Genomic DNA, 19585 nt, shown 5'->3' on the forward strand with positions numbered 1-19585 from the left:
TTTGCTTACATACCTTCTTACAGAATGAACAAGTTAATTGTTCCCAACTAGTAACGAAGACTGGCAAAACAAAAAGTAATTGAATCCTTTTCAGAAGATAAAAGGTCCCAATTTCCAGTTCTGGCTGCCTGCAGTTTAATTTCTTTTACCCCTGAACTAGATTAATTTCTTTCACTTTATTTTAACGTGATGAATTAGGTAGAAGGGAGTCACACTTTTCAAAAGGGAGGAAAAAAGCAGCTCAAATTACCTTACCTCGAACCTGGTGATTGATGATGTGACGATTACAATAATCCAGCACATACACCAACTAAACCATTTATCAATATTTATAATTCTAACCACATTCAACAGATTGGAAAGTTTTCAAATGTATCCGAAACACTAGTGTTCCAGTAATCTTAACCGTTGATTTTAATTAATATATATTATATATATTTTTTATAATTGAGATCAACGATTAAAATTATTGAATCATCGGTGTAGCTGATACACTTGAAGTTCTTCCCACAGATTAACCCGGGATACTTGAACACCAAATATGCACAATTCTTTACATGCACATGCACATGCACACACCAGACACAACTGTCAGAAGAGAATAGAATTTCATTGCTCAGAAATGGTGTTCTTGGAGATATCATCGCCTGCTCCTGTTCAGTTTTCGTTGAAACCAAAGATACGTTGCATGTTCACATGTTCACTGGAGGAGCTCCCTAAATATGACAGTTATATATTGTTTATAATCAGTGCTCTCCAAGTAAGAGAAGAATAATGTCAGAGAAATAAAGCCAAAAGATTAGCATTGCAAAGTGAGGATAAAAGCATGTCCTATATGAACCATTCTAGCTGAATAGTCTAAAACCATGCAAACTGTCTTAAGCAAAATACAAGGAAACATTTTTCCTAAGAATGATGTCAAATTGTCAATGTCATTTTATTTTAACGTTAACTGTTCAATGCAAAACCTCACCTTGAACAGAAGATCATACGCTATATATTCCCAGGGCAATGATATGGACATTAAGCTGCATTTCAAAGGTATCATTTCATCGAAGTCAGAACCAGAGGAAGAGGCAGCTGCATAAGCATGCCTTGCTGCTACTGTTGCAACTGATGCGGCTCTGCGAAAAATTACACCAAGACCCAACCCATTCTTTGATATAACTGGAGAAGATGGACCAGAGTCCTGCTGACTTTGATCTGACATTGCAACAGACAGATTCCATTTCATTCATCTTTCTGTATAACCTCTGAATAATAATAACATTGTTTTTACGTGTGTCTCCAATAAAAGCATCATAATACATTTGGTGAGAATAATCAAAGAAATGGTTTTCTTGCATAGGCACAAGTTTAATACATGATAAATAAGCACACACACAATTAAAGTGGGTACCACCAACTGTATTCAAGATACATTCACTATCATAGACCATAACAACTTTTATGTGAGTACATCCAAGGATAATGTGTGAAATTTGTGTTTATACAAGAATTTTGCTAACAGAAATCACGCAGTCACTAATGAAATTTAGAGTCATGCTTTATAACTATCTTTTTCCACGCAAGTTCCAAGAAAAAGAATACAAGAGTTGCATTACAGAAATCAGGAATTCCACCCATAAAAAGTTGCCTACCTGTAACACCAGAAACAGCTACTTCAACTTCCCCTCGACCTCCGGGACCTTTCATGTAAATCCTATCTGTTTTTCCTGTATAATGGCCTACTGATAGAAGGCTCCCAAATCGAGACTTGCCAGCTGCAATGTGGCAAGGGGAATATATTACTGAACAACATATATATGGCATGTGGCATCCATTGGAATGTAAAAAACAGAATAAACTTGGAAATTTCATGACTGAGCAATATGGTATCTTGGCAACGATAAAAAAAAAAGCAGCAAAAGCTCTGTAGGTTCCAATAACTCTACAGGGGCAGATTTGAAATGTTAAAAGAATTACAGGTCCCAAACTACTTTTGGAGATAAAATCATTCAAATAGATAGTAAAAAAAGAACAATTACCATCATAAGCATCTCGAACCATCTGATAGCTGACAAATCCTGAGAACAGGGTAAGCTGCATATCAGAGATACCAGCAAGTAAGATTGACTAAAACGCTAAAATAGCTTCTACTTATTACCATGTATGACATGTAAAACTATAATGCAAGTTTCAAGGATAAGTACAAGTGCTATTTGAGCACAACCACATACAAACAAACAATTGCTTTGGCACTTATTTAATTTCTTAAAGCAAATAGAAGCATATACAGTAGCTAAGAATGGAACAAACCTTAGTATCCTTCTTCTTAGCTGAACTACTATTCGGAGAAGAGTTGTCACTAGTACTGCAATCGTTTGACCCCTTTTCACTAGGAAATGCAGCCCCGTCATGTGCGTTAAGAACTACACAATAGCAATGATCTTTTTCAGTCAAAACCTGTTGGAAATGAAATGACCAAAGCTTATTTTATTAAGAGTTCTGAACCACGATGGAAAAAATATTTAATGATATGGCTATTCCTAAATAAGGAAATTAATTAAAGAACAAGGACACAGGAGCAAGAATTCTAAGAATACAGCATGACTCATGAATTATGAAAGTAGCAAAGTAAAGCAGTGCATGTTTCAAGGACTATTCTTGGATGTCTTAATTAGGAAAATGGACCACAAAGGAGAAAGCATATCTAAAACATTCTACATGTAGCAATTAAAATGTAAAGAGTTCACAAATGGTTACTTTACCACTGTATCAAAGGTGGAGTCAAAATCATCAATTGCAAAACATATATCTGGATAAGCAGGTGTTGTCTCCACTTCCTATATACATGTGAAGAAACAATTGTAAAGAGTACTCAAATTACAAGAATGCTTCAAAAAACATGTTTTCCTTTTTTTTTCTGCTCAAGGATATATAAAGAGGATAGGTATGCTTGCCTTTTTGGAGTCCAATTGAAAATTTACTCGACTTGGAGATGCATAAACAGTCTTTACAACCTGAGAAATTGCAATGGGATGCAGCAAAATCAAAACATAACTGCTGTATATTTACATTTAGGAATTTTCAACTTGGAGACACCACTGTTAGGTATGTATCACTGGGAAAAAATTGTATTAGCTTCACACTAAAATGTAGGAATTACTCATAGAAAGAGAAAAGAATATACTATAAATGTGAATGCACTCAAAATGAAATTCATCATTGACAAAAGGAGCACAAATCTTTAAAGTGATATTAGTTAGGTTTCCTACAGTAATCACCTAATAGTAAAAATAACATGAATAGATATAACAAATTATAGAAATAAAAGTCTGAAGATGTGCTAATGATCTCGAGGAAATTAACTAATGCCAATACCTGCCAAAACCATGGTGTGAAGTGTGAACTGTCTCTAACTGCTAAAATCAACTTAATTTTCAAAAAAGTTATGCTTCACCATCTAAATTTGGGCTTGGGGTTGATAAATCTGCATTTTTTATTTTTAAAACTTAAGATTCCCACAAGATTTGTAAATTGAATTATTTTTCTTATGGACATAAACATATTCACAAACACAACAAGGCAGAACTCCTAACAAAGAAAACCCATTGTAATATTTCATAAAAAATTATAAGTGAAGATAATTCAACTGGTAGATAAAGTTTCAATTCTTTAAAATGAATTACCTTGTATACGGGGGATAATGGTGTATCCTGCCCAGATTGATGATTCTGAAGGACCTGGTAACTACAGAAATGGATAGTTTTAATCAATTTGCCAAAATGAATGTTTATGACGAACAAAAAAGTATAACAACCCAAATTGCAAAGCTTATAGAGCTTGTGCAAACCATGACTTTTTATTCAAAGACACAATAGTCTTCTTTACAAAGTTAGAGAATGCAGAATGTCTCGGTCGGAATTTAAAAGTTTATTCTAATTATGAATAACAAGTGTAATGATCCACTAAAAAATCAAATGGAAAACTAATGAAACTGTAACGAACTCTAGTATTGTTGTAAAGGATATCTTTCTGATAAAGAAATGGCCATGTAACAATACAATTATATAACTTACTATTTTTGCAACATTTTGAGAAACACGTAAAATCAGAGATTCATTCTCAGTATTCCATGGGCATTGGACAAATCATTTGAAGCAATATGATCACAATCACAAGTTAAAGGAATTTAAGGAAACCAGAATGTTTGTCAAACTACTTAAGAGATTAGGCATGGCAAAACACAATGGTGGATATGAAATTGAGGAAAGAAAATTTTACCTGCAAATTGCAACAGTTACACTGAATGATGTATGAGCAATCAAATTCAAGTAAAAAGAACGCCTCCAGTCCACATTTAGTGAAGTTTCATCAACTAAGTTTTTCAACTGATAGTAAAAAAGTGAACAAAATTATTTGCCATCACAATGCATGGACTACAAAATCCTATGTCAGAATAGCAATCCAATAAGCATAAAGACTAATTTGCCATCAATGCTATACCAACAGTTTTCATCTTTGGTTTTATTCATCAGCAAAGCAAATTAATCAAACAGAAACACACTAGTATCATATGTACTGAGCTCTTGATTGGAGAGTAATGACTATAACCAGTAGACAGAGTTTCAAGCTTGACATTGAACTAAAGCATTACCCACCTCACTGGCATATGATATAAGCTAGAGAAAGGTAAAAGAAAATCTCCAACAGATTTTAAGGTCGAATTTACCTCGGGTGCCCACCTGCGTACAAAATAAGGATCAAGATTGTCCGCATTGTTGTTGGAACCAGAACCACGGGAAGCCTGCAGTAATAAAGCTCAAAATTCAACTTCACAAAGATCATTGCTGAAAACATTTCTCATAACAAATAAAGGTGCATACCAATTTCCTGACAAAGAAAACGAGATCATCATCTTGGCGTCCCCTTGATTCTTTACCACGGACAAAGTACAGATCAAAAACGTCATGCCAGAATTTCATGTCCATTTCGACATCGGAAGCATCTTCTTGCTCCTCCACTACCGTTTTGCCTATCAAATTAGAGTGCTTCTTTACCATGCTCAGCAATTCATGCCTTAACGATAACGAATCCAGGTGGCGCGGTGCAGAATCATTAGAGCATCAAAATCATGCAAAAGAATATGATAGTGAGTGGGTGTAAGGAAGAATGCGCGAGCGGTTTGCATTGTGCAATTGGAATTCCGGTTTTCAAATTGGATTCGAGATGGAAAAAGAAGCACAGAAAGAGAAGAGAAGCGCGAATGGTGAATAATGGTGCTAATTTAAGTACCTTGAGGGGGTTTCGCCTCCATCGAGAAGCATATCTTCAGAAATGATTGTTCAAACGGATTGAAGATTAAGATACGAATTATGAAGTAATATGTAGGGTTTATGCTCAAAATTTGATGGAGAAAATGATGCTACAAATCCAGCTTCTGATTCGACCGAAATCGTGCTGGAAGATGATTCGAGTTCAGAGCAGTTATTCGGTGCCAAGCAGAGCTAAGAAGCAATCAGATAATCATAAATAATAACAAATATGTGTCATGAAACTAGCAGCGAAGTCGTTGTAGTATAGTGGTAAGTATTCCCGCCTGTCACGCGGGTGACCCGGGTTCGATCCCCGGCAACGGCGAAAATCTTTTAGTTTTTGGTTGACGCAATTTTTTTCCTTGGCAGATGTAGCATTTTTTATGTTCTTTCTGAGCCCAAACTACACGGCCCAAAAAAGCAAGGTTCGAATTTCTATGATGTTAGTTGAATTGGGGAATGAAGAGGACCAACATTTTTAGTTAAAAGAAAAAAGAATCTATTCGTGTTAACTCAAATGTAAAGTAAAGTAAATGTCAATAAATATAACCAATATTTTGGAGGTCATATGATATCAACTTTTATTCGGTTAATATTAGTCAATTTTTTTTCTGTATTGTAAAATTACCATTTTAATTATTTTTTATAGAATTTAAAATTTAATATTTAATATTTAAAGGTTAGGATAATAATTTCGACAAAAAAAATATAGGTGAAGTACTTCTCACTAGCACTTTAGCATCCGATCTCATACATTGTTAAGAGAATGATATTTGAACCCTTCTTTTTATACATCTTTTTATTTTCTTTCGGTACTTATAAAAAGATGGCGCATATAACATTCTAGCAATTGATTTACCACTTTTTATTCAAACTCTTTCATACTGTTTTGTGTCCACGAGAAGATTTAACATTTTCGTTGATTATGACTACGGATGAGATCAAGGGAAACATGAGTTTTGGAAAAACTTTTTTAAAATATATTTATATTTTTTTAAAAAGTATAAATATTTTGTTTTATGTTTAATGAATTAAAAAGTTCATGTCTTTATATTTATAGTTAGAGGTGATAATTTAACAAATCGATCCAACGAATTTTGTAGGCTTTTTTTTTTTTAAATTTATTACGACCGAATATTTTTAATTAATAGGCTTTACAAAAACATTAAGCTTTGTTTGGTCTATTTAATAAAACGAGTCGAACCTAAAATGAGTCGAGTCACAACCTTTCGTCAAGTAGACTTACCAACATTCACCTATATTCGCAGTTTTTAAAAATTAGAGATATTTTTGAAAGTATCTAAGAGGGAGTTTTTTAAGGTTGTCTTATGCTTATCAAAATTTAAAAGTCTAATGTAATCTCATACGACCTTAATTAATATCCAAATTTAATTATTACATTAATATTTATATTTTTAAATTTTAAAAACTATTTTATCAAACACACTTATTGTTGTTTGTACTTATTAAAAATAATTTTTAATTTAATTTACCAAACATAGATGATACAACTTTTAAAAAATTATTTTCTAAAAACTAGCTTTTATAAACTACTATTAAAAAAAAGTTTTACCAAACCAAACCTTAACCGTGATGGAATATCAATGTATCGCTTACTTGGACGACATATTTTTTTCCCTCCAAGGCACAGGGCAAAACCTATAATTAGGGGTGGCAATTGATAGAATAGGATAGGGTTACCCTACCTGCAGGTTGAAAACAATCCAATCCTAATTCTATCCGTAGTCAATTCGTAAGTATCCGACCCTTCTCATGAATTTTTATAAATATACAATATTATTATATATCCTAATGAGTATGTAAATTAAAAATTAAATATAATCAACATAATTATTTCACAAATAATATAATATCTTTTCATAAATAACGTAATCATCAAATTTTTAATTATACATAAATTTAATTTTTATATAAATAAAAATATTAAATTATCAATTAATAATTTTAACTCGAATCGACAATTTTACCTTATCAAATTGAATAAAATTAAATACTCGCAAATAAGGTAGATGTTACCACCTTGCTTATGATTAAGCGAAGAAACAAGGTCAAAGGAATTAAGGAACTATATATACATACGAATATGATGAATTCTTTAACCGCATGCCACTATTTCTTGGATTCCTTGGATTCCTTGGGAGGTGATTTTGAGCTAAGGGACAAACTATACAACCTAAAAGAAACTTTGTCCGCTGAATTCACGCAATGATGGCGACCCATGCGACAACATCATTAAATATGATGAGAAATGGAAACAAAAATATTCAATTTTTTAAAGCAACTTTAGCCTGAAGAACATGCTTATTTAGTAAACAAATTAAATCGCGCAAGTTGTTTTGAAAAAGCTTTAGAAAAAAATAATCAAGGCATAAAAAATAAAAAATAAAAAAACAAACAAACGGTGGTGATCCCAATAATCATGCATGTTTATTTCTAACCCAATAATTATTACGCGCTCACATTAATCCTTTTCCGGTCCCCACCTCTTTCTTCTTTTTTCCAATTTTCTTCAATCTGATGAATAAGAAAGGAAAGTGCCTCTAACTATTTTAAAAGAATGATAAAAGAATGAGAGAAAATGGTAAATAAGTCCTGACCTTTTGTCCCGCGGATATTTTTGTCTGGCCATTGAAAAATATTTTTAAGTTTCTAACATTCACAAAACTTGGACGGATCAGTTTTTGACGGATGCATTTGGACGGATTAATCCTTAACGGAGGCATTTGGACGAAGGGATTGATCTATCCAAATTTTATGAAGGTCAGGGATTTAAAAATATTTTTTAATGGTCAAAAATAAAAATGTCTGCGGCACAAAAGGTTAAGAGACTATTTAATTAAAAACAAAAATTAAGAACTTTGGAATACACGTACATTCTATGACGAAGCAAATCACAAGATCTAAGTCATTTTCATCAACAATTTTGATCCAGCACGAAGCTTTAATAATAATCTCATGAACATGGATGAAACTGAACCAATATTTAATACTTGGCGGTGTGATAGAATAACACTCGAGATAACTGAATGTTAAATCTCCATTTTGAACCCAGAATCCGGATCCACAACCTACTACAAATACGAGATTTTATAAGTTCACTATAATCAATTGAACTCAGTGAACGAAATTGCAAAGCATAACTAGCTGAACAAAAATCTAGCATAAGAAATTGACAATGTTGCACAAAACAAAAACAAGAGAAGAGATGCATTAAATTTAAATGAAGCTCAATATAATTTATCTCATTACACATTAATAACCATATTCATGGTTTTTTTTTCTCCCTTATATATATTAGAAGCCAACGAAGACTACTTATAAAATTCCTTTCAAGATCTCAAAAAAAAAAACATAAGCTTTGAACGCATCATCATAATATAATTTGGTGAACCCCATATACAACATGACCACTTACCAATTAATTAAGAAAATTAAGGGAGACATTGATTTTGTTCAAGGCCTCATCATAAGAGTGTTCATCAGTAGTCTTGTTCGACCACTCCATTATTATTATTACTATTCTTATTCTTCTTCCCTTTGCCGGTTCTTCTCCTGCTGGCGGTGCCGACAGCGGAGACACCATCATGGCGAATGTTTCCATCGTTGAACATCAAGGGCAAGTCGTTTGCATCTTCTCCATCATCTTCTTCATCGGTGGCTATGCGAATGCAAGAGCAGCGGTTTAAGGATGCAAAGAAAGCCATGGTGACACCGTTGATGAACCACATGGCTACGCCATCAAGCTTTCCTCCTCCTCCGCAACCAGAAGAAGAAGAAGAGGACGATGATGATGAGATGTCTCTGACAACCCTTGATTCATCAGCAGTGTTTGATGATCGGAGACTGAAGAATCCGCTGCAGCTTGAAGAGGTTGTGGCAGCCATGGATCGATGTTTGATATGATATGCGGTGTTTGATATGATATGCTGCTATAGTAGTAGTAGCAAGCATCCACGTTCACCTAAAAATGAAAGAGAAAAGAGTGATAATAAGAGCTTATTAAGAAGCTTCAGATTTAGTTGTGATAATGGACTATTATATTCTTAATTCTCTATATATCATGGTTTACTTAATTATTCAGAAACAATAATCTTATGGACTATTCCACGGTTTCGCTCCGTATACTAAAATCAGCCACCAAAATCAGCTACTAATATGATATATATGTTAAAATATAAATATATATTAAAAATAAATTAAGCCACACATATTTATATATAAATATATTAATAATTAATTTTAATATAGAAATAATATTTTTGTAATCATTATTATATGTCGGTCTGTATATTTATTTTGAACATACATGTCTTTTTGTTTTTTTAGACATAATTTCTTTTTAACCATTTGCTTACATAAGCACACAAATAATTAATAACCAATCATATTAAACATATACTAAAAGATTAATTAATAAATTAATTATTTATATAAAATATATATTAAAATAAATTAAATAATATATATCTAATTTTGTATGTGTATATAATATTTTTGAATTAGAATACCATCCTACAACGTAGCGTACCTTATACTCTGTTGTTGTGGTTGTATATCTGACGATATATAATTTACAGTTTTACACGCTAGATATACAGCTCTTTTTCAATCTATCTATATCATAAATCCGATGTATATGGTTGATGAGTAATGCAATCTTTTGCCACTGAATTTCTAGAGTTTGAAAAATCAATCATGTTAACTATAAATTAAAAATTAATAATTAAATTAATTAATTATATAAAATATATATTAAAAATAAATCAAATAATATATATTTATATATAAATATATAATAATTAATTTTTAATGTATACATAATATTGTTATAAAATATGATAAAGTTTTGAACAACTTGTTAATATATTTCTAGAAAGATAAAAAATGTAGTATTTTCTAGAAAATAATTTAACTAATATAAAAACTAGTAAGTTTTAGATTTTTATTTATTTATAATTTAAAAAATGCTTAACTTGATTAATAAATTATTATTTTAAATATAAATCATTAATATAAAATATAACAAATAAAAACTAATTTTTATTTGATTAATAAAGTATACAATATTTTTTAGAATAAAATATTATTTTGGTCTTAATGTAACACCCTAATATGTAAATTCTTATACTCAACTCATAAGTCAATGATAATAAGGTGGTATGACTCTTAAGGTGGATTTTTATTACATAAATAAAGTATAATTGAAAGAAGTATTAATCAAGAAGTATGAAAATAGTAAAAATAGAATCGCGAAGTCGTATCACTCACGTATCGACAGCTAAAAGATAAAGCGTGAAGTCGAAAATGATGTACAGATAAAGGTATAAAGGAGAGTAAGAGAAGGATAGTGTATAAATATATAACATAAGTAAATAGTCACTAGTCGCCGCGATCTGCGAAGTTTAGGCCGGCTAGGGTAAAGTATGAAAGTAGTTGACAACAAAATCTCCTAATCTCTCCCAAAAGAAACATAAGAGCCTCTATAGGCAAGTTCAAAGGAGTTCAATACATAATATAAGCTTTTCAAAATAAAGGTGGAGAGATTCTAAGCAAAATATAAAGTAGAGAGTGTAAAGATCTTCGCCATCTCTCATATGAACCACAGTTCACTTCTGAGCACCTGGACCTGTATCTGAAAAACAAGAGATATATACGGAATGAGAACCCCCGACCCTTGGGTTCCCAATACGGTAAAAGTGCCAAATAAATACAATGCATTGTAATAAAAACTCATTAAGCATCCTAAACTTCCTTTCACCAAATATTCATCCTATGTTCTCGCTAATCCATAAATAGGCAACTGTCATAAAGGAATGCTAAATCTGATGCATATTCCTCATGCTTTCTAACTTTCTAACTATCTGACAATTCACAATCAGAATTATATCCAAAACCATCACCAGCTATTCTGTCTCCACAATTCTATATCAATACCTCATATCCCCACCTGGAGTAAGTGAAATCACTTCACTGTGTCTACCCAGGGAGCTCAAATTATCTCAATATCAACCTGGAGCAGTAAAATTATTTCACTACGTCTACCCAGGGAACTCAATTACCTCATTCAATAATCATCATCCTTATTCAATTACATCATCAACTCATCTCATCAAGAACAACCCTCAGCATCCATCGACACCAGCATGAGGGACCTCTCAGTTGTACAAACACAATTAATACAGACAAGTAATACACAATTAAGGTAGGGGTGCACAGACCCGGCCCGGCCCGGTCCCGAGCACTTTAGGGGCTAATTTGGTGTGATTTCATCGGGTTTAGGGCCGGGTAAGGGTCTCAAAAATAGACCCGGTCATTATTTCGGGTCGGGTCCGGGCCATAGCTCGGGTCACCCGAAGTCGGCCCGGTGGCCCGGTCATCATACACAATTAATATTTTGTGTTATTAGTGATAGATCATGACTATTCTTATGTGGAATTTAAGTATTGTAAACCTTAATATTTTGTGTTATTAGTCATTATAAGACTATAAGTTAAGGTTTTATATTTAGAATGCATAAGACTTTAGACTAATGCATAATATTGTGTTATTTGTATTGATTTAAATATTTGGTATTATTAGACAATATTAGTATTGATTGTGGTTTTGCTTTAGTATTGATTGTGGTTATGCTTTAATTTTAAAGAAGGGTTGGTTCTTGTTATATTTTTCTAAGTGAATTTTACCATGTTAAATAATGGTTGGAGTCTTGGAAATTTAGATATTTTTACATGCTAGCTTACAAGAATGTATCAACGTAATGTAATGTTAACGGCCCGGTTTTCACCCGGTATAATTGTGGCCCGAAAGTGTATTGGTTTCATCAGGTCTAGGGTAGGGTTCGGGTCTAATAAATAGACCCGGTGTATATTTCGGGTCGGGTCTGGGTCACATCAAACCCGGCTTCACCCGGCCCATGTGCACCCCTAAATTAAGGTATAAGTAGAACAGATAGCATATAGTCAGGTAACATAGCATATATGATATAACAATCCAAACAAATAGGCAAACTCAAACAATTCAAATATATGCAAATGATGTATGCCTGCCCTATGACTGATGATATCATCTGTCGGTTATCAAGCCAACCCGACGTGTCCGGCAGCTAATAACCTGGGCACAGTCTCTCTGTTGCGCATTAATATCATTAGAGGGAATACATGCCCTATCACTATTAGAGGATATATGTGCCCTGTCACTATTAGAGTGTATAAGTGCCATGTCACCATTAGAGTGTATAAGTACCCTGTCACCATTACAACCAGAAAAAAACACAAACATATTCACATTCAACATTTTCCATCATTATTCATTTACCACATTCTTTCATAATCATTCTTTATTATTATCAATTCTCAAAAAATATATAGCTTAATTAAAAATATTGTTATCATTTACATTACTCACTTTATTAATTATTCATATCAAATTTAAATAGTATTTTATCCTAGTTTTTATTTAGCAAATAGCCGTTTCTAGCGGGTTAGTATGTCTTTTATTTGAAGGTCTTATTAGATAAGATGATAACATAACATCGTTCATCACGCACTCTGGCAAGGAAGACCTTGGAAACTATAAATCTTGTCCGTCCCCGTTGCCATCCCCTTTAATTTGGCTTTTACCCCAAAGCATCCCCCCAAACGTAACCAAGAAAATGCCAAAAGAAGAAGCCATGTTTCAATGTGAATAGACGGGTAAATAAAGTACCGTAGAAAAACAATGAAAAGAAGAATAATGACAATCACAATATGATCTTCTCTATCTGTCTCTCTAAAAATAAACAAAAAAGTACATATATAATGTACATACAACTGTATGCATGTATGTTATTACAATAGTCGTGTCTGTAACAAGCATTATGATTCATTGGTAGGGATGATGTGTATTAATCATAATTTGGAAGTGTAAAGATTAACGAGAATGATGAGGAGTTAATTAATAAATAAGCTAAGGAAGGATGGTAATGATATGTGTAGTAGTGCATGTAATCATAATAAGCCACGGTGGGTCTACCCATTGGCCATTAGTCTCCGATCCCATTGCATAATCTAACCTACCACCTACTCTCCATAAATTAAAGGGACACTACAACATTTTTAGACTAAGGTAACCCTTATTCGAAGTAATATTTAACAAAAGTTACCTTAGACAGGCAAAGACAATATTTTTGATGAGTTACCTTTGAATAAGGCTAAGATAACTAAGTTTTTGGCCACCCACAAAAATTATTATCTTTGATATCTAAAACAACACTAAAAAAATGTTACAATATAAAACATTTAAGACAACATTTTTAAATAAAAATACAACATTTTATAAAAGTTATAAAAAAATTGAATAAATAACATTTATAAAAAGTTGCCTAAAATTATTCTAGGTTACAAATTTTAGAGGAAAACTTTTCATATTCCCACCAATTATTTTCCAATCAAATAACGTACAAAAAAAAAAAAAAAAGAAAAGACACAATTGCTTCATCAGTTCATCACTTCCTTTATCACTTAGCTTCATCACATACACCATAACCCTAACATACATTTGAAACGAACAACACAGACGGCCACACACCCTCCACCGATCGCGGCTCTCCTCCACCACGATCGCAGCTCTCAATCGCAGTGCTGTCCACTCCAAACGGCGACGGTGCGGTGCTCCCTTCCACGGTCGTCAGCACGTTACTCTCCTCCACGGGCTTCTGCGCGGTGCTCTCCTCCACGGGTGTCGGCGCGGTGCTCTCCTCTACGGGCGTTGGCGCGGTGCTCTCCTCCACGCACGCTGCTCCACGACTCCTCCTCTTCCTGTCTCGGCTCCACGTACAGGGTCTTCTTCGAGAAACCCCCTCTCCTTCTCCCACTTCCACTTCTTCCCCTGTCTCGCCTTCTCCTCTTCGCAAGGTCTCACAATACTACACGCAGCTGTAACCCCCCTCCTCCTCCTCTGCTTATTAGTAAGAAAGCTTCTAAATTTTACTATGGAATGAAATTTCTGAATGCATTGATTGTGAATGAAGATATGGAATGTTCTGAATTTTAGTATGAAAATGGAATTTCTGAATGCATTGAAGCTTAATTTTGGGGCTTCTCAATTATTCTGATTTTAGGGGTTTTATTTCAATTTTTCTGAAGTTTTCATGAGGATCAACATCTTCCTGGTGCTTTTTCAGTTCCATATTTTTTACCCTGGTTAAATAAATTCCCACTATTATATTTTTCTTGCAGCTTCTGTTCTAAAAGCTATGTTAAGGTACAGAAAGAAGCAGTTTGCGGTTGATGAGACCAGGCGTGATACTTATAATTGTCCAGTGCCTTCACGCAATAAACCACCAGTATTGACTACAGTTTAAGATGAATTCAAGCAATTAACTACTTGCGGTATGAACTTTTCTTATTGCTTTTTCTCTTTTTCTTGTTTTCGTGAACTAGATAAAACAAAATTGGAAGCATATATCAAGTATAGAGTCATCTTTTGCTTCTTACTTAGATTTTTTTCAACATCAAGTTGGTAAGAAAGCTTCTAAATTTACTATGGAATGAAATTTCTGAATGCATTGATTGTGAATGAAGATTGGGAATGTTCTAAATTTTAGTATGAAAATAGAATTTCTAAATGCATTGAAGCTTAATTTTTGGGGCTTCTCAATAATTCTCATTTTAGGGATTTTATTTCAATTTTTCTGAAGTTTTCATGTGGATCAACATCTTCCTGGTGCTTTTTCAGTTCCATGTTTTTGACCCTGGTTAAACAAATTTTCACTATTATATTTTTCTTGCAGCTTCTGTTCTAAAAGCTGTGTTAAGGAACGAAAAGAATTCTCTAAATTGCTGCGGTGAATGCTATGGCTATATATAGTTTCATACTTTTGGGTTATTGTAGCCAGCTAATATCATCAATCATCATCCTGATTTAGAATATGACTGAAAATTCCAAGGTTCATCTAATTTTATATTATAAAATACAACCATGATTTCTACTAACATTAGTAGAATTGCAAAATATGCTGATGTCCATTGTTCTTGTTATATTTATTGGACTTCTAAAGATTTATGTAACGTAAGTCAGTATATTTTTATCTTTTTTCCAACTGATGGCCAAATTTTATGTTGGAGGAAAAGATATATCACAATTCAGACCTTATTTATTCTTCTGAATCATATTGCTGTGCCCGTACTTGTGTTCTTGATTGTATATATGGTTTTGAATACAAGTATGTGCAATTCCTATTCTCTTTTTTACATAAATTCTTAGATATCACCAAGCATCTAACCTACATCAAGCAGTTAGAAAATTAAAATCTTAACCCATATAGTTCAATGTTACTCTTTATCTATCTATATATAATCAAAGTTCAATTAGCACAACACAAATTGGGCATGCAAATCATATATTTAATTTATATCAATAAATAGAAATATATAAATCAATATAGAGAGATAAAGGGATAATTAAAAAAATAACCATATAAATTAAATTGAAATACTTGGATCTCAAGACAAACCCTACCTTGAACCTTTTAAATCTTTAAGTTACTCTTAAAGTCTAGTATTATGTTCCATGAATTACAAGACTTTATGTAGTAAAAGTTGTAACTAAAGAGTTATGGAATCTTGGATTTTCACTGTATTTTTTTTTTCAGCCGCTCAAAAACAGAATTAAGTTCATGCCATTCCTCTTGGGCTTTATTCTTAAATTCTAGGAAACATTTTTTGTGCAGAGAAAAGAACAAGGAATATCTATTTTTGAACCAGAGGATGATATTTGATAATGACACTAATCTATTTTCGTGTTTATCCTCAATCATGCGACATTATATTTTGTGTGTCTGTGCTTAGAAGGCAAGCAGCATGTTTTATTTGATTATTTAAATTGCATAAGCTTTTGTGTTTGTGTTTGTGTTTGTGTGTACTTGGTGGAGGACAGTGCCTTGGACTTTTGTTCGATTATTATTTTTTGTTTGATTTTTCTGCTTTCCACATGGAGTAATGTAAATTTGATACTTTCCTCTGTTATACAGAAAGATTACTTTAGAGGAGTTTGAGGAACATTGGTGGATATTCTAGGACTTGAAGATTGCAATTTGTTGAGCCATGACTCCGTAAGTTTTTTTTATCTTACTTATACTTGTATGTTTTCATATGTATATTATGACCTTTGTGTAGTTTTTTTTTTCATGTTGAATGTCTTTTATGTGTCTTTTTCATTGTTTCTTAATTTTAATAATAATATTTTTATGTGCCTTTTTTATGAATTTATATACTTACTGTGCATAAACATTATTATTTACATGGTTATTAGTTAAATAGTAGTAATAATATATGAATAATTAGGTTTTTCCAAGACCTAGAAAAAGATTGGATGAGTTTACCGAGAGATAAAGCTGAGTTTAGTAACGGTGTCAATGACTTCTTAGACTTTACTTACTCCATCGGATACCCGCAAGGAGAGGAAATCTTATGCCCTTGTGCAAAGTGTTGTAATTTCTTGTGGCACAAAAGACAAACAATTTATATTCATTTGATTGCCTTTGCATTCGTTAATGGTTATACGAGATGGATTCATCATGGGAAAAGCGTAGTCGGCATGGATGTTGATAGCGATAGCGATAGTGAGATTGATAGTGAGAGTGAGACTAACTCGTATGACGACATGGACGCCTTGTTGAATGATAGAATTTGGGATGTGGCACAAGCGGAAGGGATAAAAGAAGGTATGAATGAATATGCAAAGAAATTCTATAACTTGGTTGAAGAGGCTAGCAAAGAATTGTATCCCGGTTGCAACGGGTTTTCTACGTTGTCTTTCACCATCCGACTATACTTGTTAAAGTGTCAACATGGGTGGAGTAATGCCTCTTTTACTTCTCTCTTGGAGTTGCTAAAAGAGGTTATTCCTAACTTAAATATTCCTACTTCTTTCAATAAAGCCAAGACTATGGTAAGAGACTTAGGTCTTGACTATAAAAAGATTGACGCATGCCCGAACGATTGCATGCTATATTGGAAAGAGTACGAGAAGGACACATCTTGTCATGAATGTGGCGCTTCTCGTTGGATTGTGCATCCTGTAGTTGAAGCTGATGTTTTGCCTTCAAAAAAATATCACAATATTCTTGTGAAGACGTTGCGACACTTTTCCCTAATTCCCAGGCTTCAAAGACTATTCATGTGCTCAGCAACAGCTAAAAGCATGAGGTGGCATGACGAAGAACGCAGAAAAGATGAGAAGTTAAGGCATCCTGCTGACGGGCAGTCATGGAAGGACTTTGACAATCATCATACAAATTTTGCTCTCGATCCCCATAATGTGAGACTTGGCTTGTCAAGTGACGGATTCAATCCATATCGAACCATGAGCATATCTCATAGCACGTGGCCTGTTGTTTTAATGGCTTATAATTTGCCGCCATGGATGTCTATGAAACATGAATACTTTATGTTGTCGTTGCTAATCCCTGGACCAAAGTCACCAGGAAATGATATAAACATTTACTTGCAACCTTTGATCGAGGAGTTGAAGGAGTTGTGGGAGGTCGGGGTGGAAACATATGATGCATCCAAAAATGAAACCTTCCAAATGTATGCAGCTCTTATGTGGACAATTAGTGATTTTTCGGCTTATGCAATGCTATCTGGTTGGAGTACAAAAGGGAAGCTAGCTTGCCCTTGTTGTAACCATGGGACTTGTTCTAACTATCTTAAATATAGTCGCAAGACATGCTATATAGGTCATCATGCCTTTTTACCCGAGGATCATCCATGGAGAGCTAATAAGAGACCTTTCAATGGAAAAGTAGAATATAGGCAAGCTCCACCATTATTGTCGGGTACTGAAGCTTTAAGTCAGTTGGAGTATGTGGATAATTCATTTGGGAAGCTAAAACCAAAGAAAGATGGTCCATGGAAGAAGAGGTCAATATTCTTTGATTTACCTTATTGGCAGTATAACACATCATTATGCCAATTAGAGAGGATCTTTCCTCCTTCTTTCTTCGACATAATGATTCATCTGCCTATTCATTTGGCTAATAAAGTGAGATTGGGAGGTCTAGTTCAATTTCGGTGGATGTATCCTCTAGAAAGATACATGTGTACTTTGAAGTCCTATGTTCGAAACAGAAGTCGTCTTGAAGGATCTATTGCAGAGTCATATTTGGTTGAAGAATATTTGACATTTTGCTCGTGTTACTTACATTCTGGTGTCCAAACAAAATTGAATAGACAACCCAGAAATAATGATGAACCTAATAATTCTATGATGAAAACTACAGATGTATTTTCGAATCTATTTCCAAAAAGAGGTGTTCCTTTGGGTGCAAAGAAAGGTGAACCTTTTCTCCTTGACGACAAGTCTCGAGAGCAAGTTCATAGCTACATATTATTGAATTGTCACAAAATAGACGACTATGTTAGGTAAATCATACTAATTCTACTATATTTTGGTATTTTAATTAGAAATTTTGATAGGTCTGTTTTATACTTACAAATATTATACTTTTGAGTTTTAGTGAGCATGAGACTTATCAACAAGGAACACGATGGATGAGAGCTAAAAACCATAGCAAAAACTTTCCTACATGGTTTAAAACACGTGCTTTGCGGCATGATGTTCCAAATTGGATAAAAGAGCTCTCTAGAGGACCAACCCAATGTGCAAAAAGATATTCTGGTTATTCTATCAACGGATATAGATTTCACACTAGGCAACGTGAGGTAAGACGCAAGACACAAAATAGTGGTGTTACTTTAGTAGCATTAACGACAAGCTTTGCAAGCACAAAGGATGCAAATCCAATTCATGAAAACGTTTCTTATTATGGTAGAGTGAATGATATCATTGAGTTGGACTACTATAGAAATTTTAAGGTTGCATTGTTCAAATGTGATTGGTATGAGGCTTGGGAGGATGCTTATGGCTCGACATATGTGCATTTTAACAAAAAGTGCTATCAGGAAGAGCTTTTTGTATTGGCATGTCAAGTGCACCAATGCTTCTATGTGCAAGATGCATTTGATAAAAATAAACATTATGTAATGAAGACTGTTCCAAGGGACCTATTTAGCATAAGTGATCAAGTTGCCATTGATGCTGAAGATACTTATGAAAATGAGCCATTTGATAATTCGACGGTTCCTTCTATACCTAATGATGATGGTGAAGTAGACTTGGTAAGGAATGATTTGAATGAAGTTCTGGTCGATGTCGCAAAAGAAGTCTATTTTTCCCAAGAGTATAACACAGGATCGGATGAAGAATATGATTCCGAAGACTTTTGA

At 33.5% G+C, this 19585-nt stretch overlaps 3 protein-coding genes and 1 non-coding gene across 7 annotated transcripts; 2 read left to right on the forward strand and 2 right to left on the reverse strand.

The window, feature by feature from the left end:
- Window positions 1-224: 224 nt before the first annotated feature.
- Window positions 225-5506, reverse strand: LOC112765007 (uncharacterized). Of its 2 annotated transcripts, none has more exons than XR_011875726.1 (12): window positions 5278-5498; window positions 4869-5061; window positions 4715-4789; window positions 4267-4373; window positions 3672-3732; window positions 2943-3002; window positions 2751-2825; window positions 2299-2445; window positions 2028-2082; window positions 1641-1763; window positions 974-1253; window positions 225-716 (listed from the first exon to the last, which is right to left on the reverse strand). XR_011875726.1 is itself a non-coding variant. In XM_025810863.3 (12 exons), exons 1-12 carry the CDS (start codon window positions 5307-5309, stop codon window positions 693-695), a joined length of 1182 nt encoding a protein of 393 aa, XP_025666648.1. In that variant the 5' UTR covers window positions 5310-5506; the 3' UTR covers window positions 225-692. The 2 variants fall into 2 exon arrangements, 1 of the variants encoding a protein (XP_025666648.1); XM_025810863.3 differs by having other exon boundaries at window positions 974-1203; window positions 5278-5506.
- A 44-nt stretch (window positions 5507-5550) lies between these two features.
- Window positions 5551-5622, forward strand: TRNAD-GUC (transfer RNA aspartic acid (anticodon GUC)). The gene has a single exon. It is a non-coding gene; the product is annotated as a tRNA-Asp (tRNA).
- Window positions 5623-7198: 1576 nt separating this feature from the next.
- LOC112765008 (uncharacterized) lies at window positions 7199-9344 on the reverse strand. Of its 3 annotated transcripts, XM_072223764.1 has the most exons (3): window positions 8734-9344; window positions 8192-8386; window positions 7199-7832 (listed from the first exon to the last, which is right to left on the reverse strand). In XM_072223764.1, the coding sequence occupies exon 1, from the start codon at window positions 9200-9202 to the stop codon at window positions 8798-8800; it is 405 nt and encodes a 134-aa protein (XP_072079865.1). In that variant the 5' UTR covers window positions 9203-9344; the 3' UTR covers window positions 7199-7832; window positions 8192-8386; window positions 8734-8797. The 3 variants fall into 3 exon arrangements, with proteins under 3 accessions (XP_072079865.1, XP_025666649.1, XP_072079866.1); XM_025810864.3 differs by lacking the exon at window positions 7199-7832 and having other exon boundaries at window positions 8123-8386; window positions 8734-9338; XM_072223765.1 differs by lacking the exon at window positions 7199-7832 and having other exon boundaries at window positions 8123-8389; window positions 8734-9338.
- A 7548-nt stretch (window positions 9345-16892) lies between these two features.
- On the forward strand, window positions 16893-19585 carry LOC112764007 (uncharacterized). Its single transcript, XM_029294326.1, has 2 exons — window positions 16893-18721; window positions 18817-19585. Exons 1-2 carry the CDS (start codon window positions 16893-16895, stop codon window positions 19583-19585), a joined length of 2598 nt encoding a protein of 865 aa, XP_029150159.1.

This window comes from Arachis hypogaea, chromosome 17 (genome assembly GCF_003086295.3).
Source record: "Arachis hypogaea cultivar Tifrunner chromosome 17, arahy.Tifrunner.gnm2.J5K5, whole genome shotgun sequence".
NCBI lineage: Eukaryota > Viridiplantae > Streptophyta > Magnoliopsida > Fabales > Fabaceae > Arachis > Arachis hypogaea.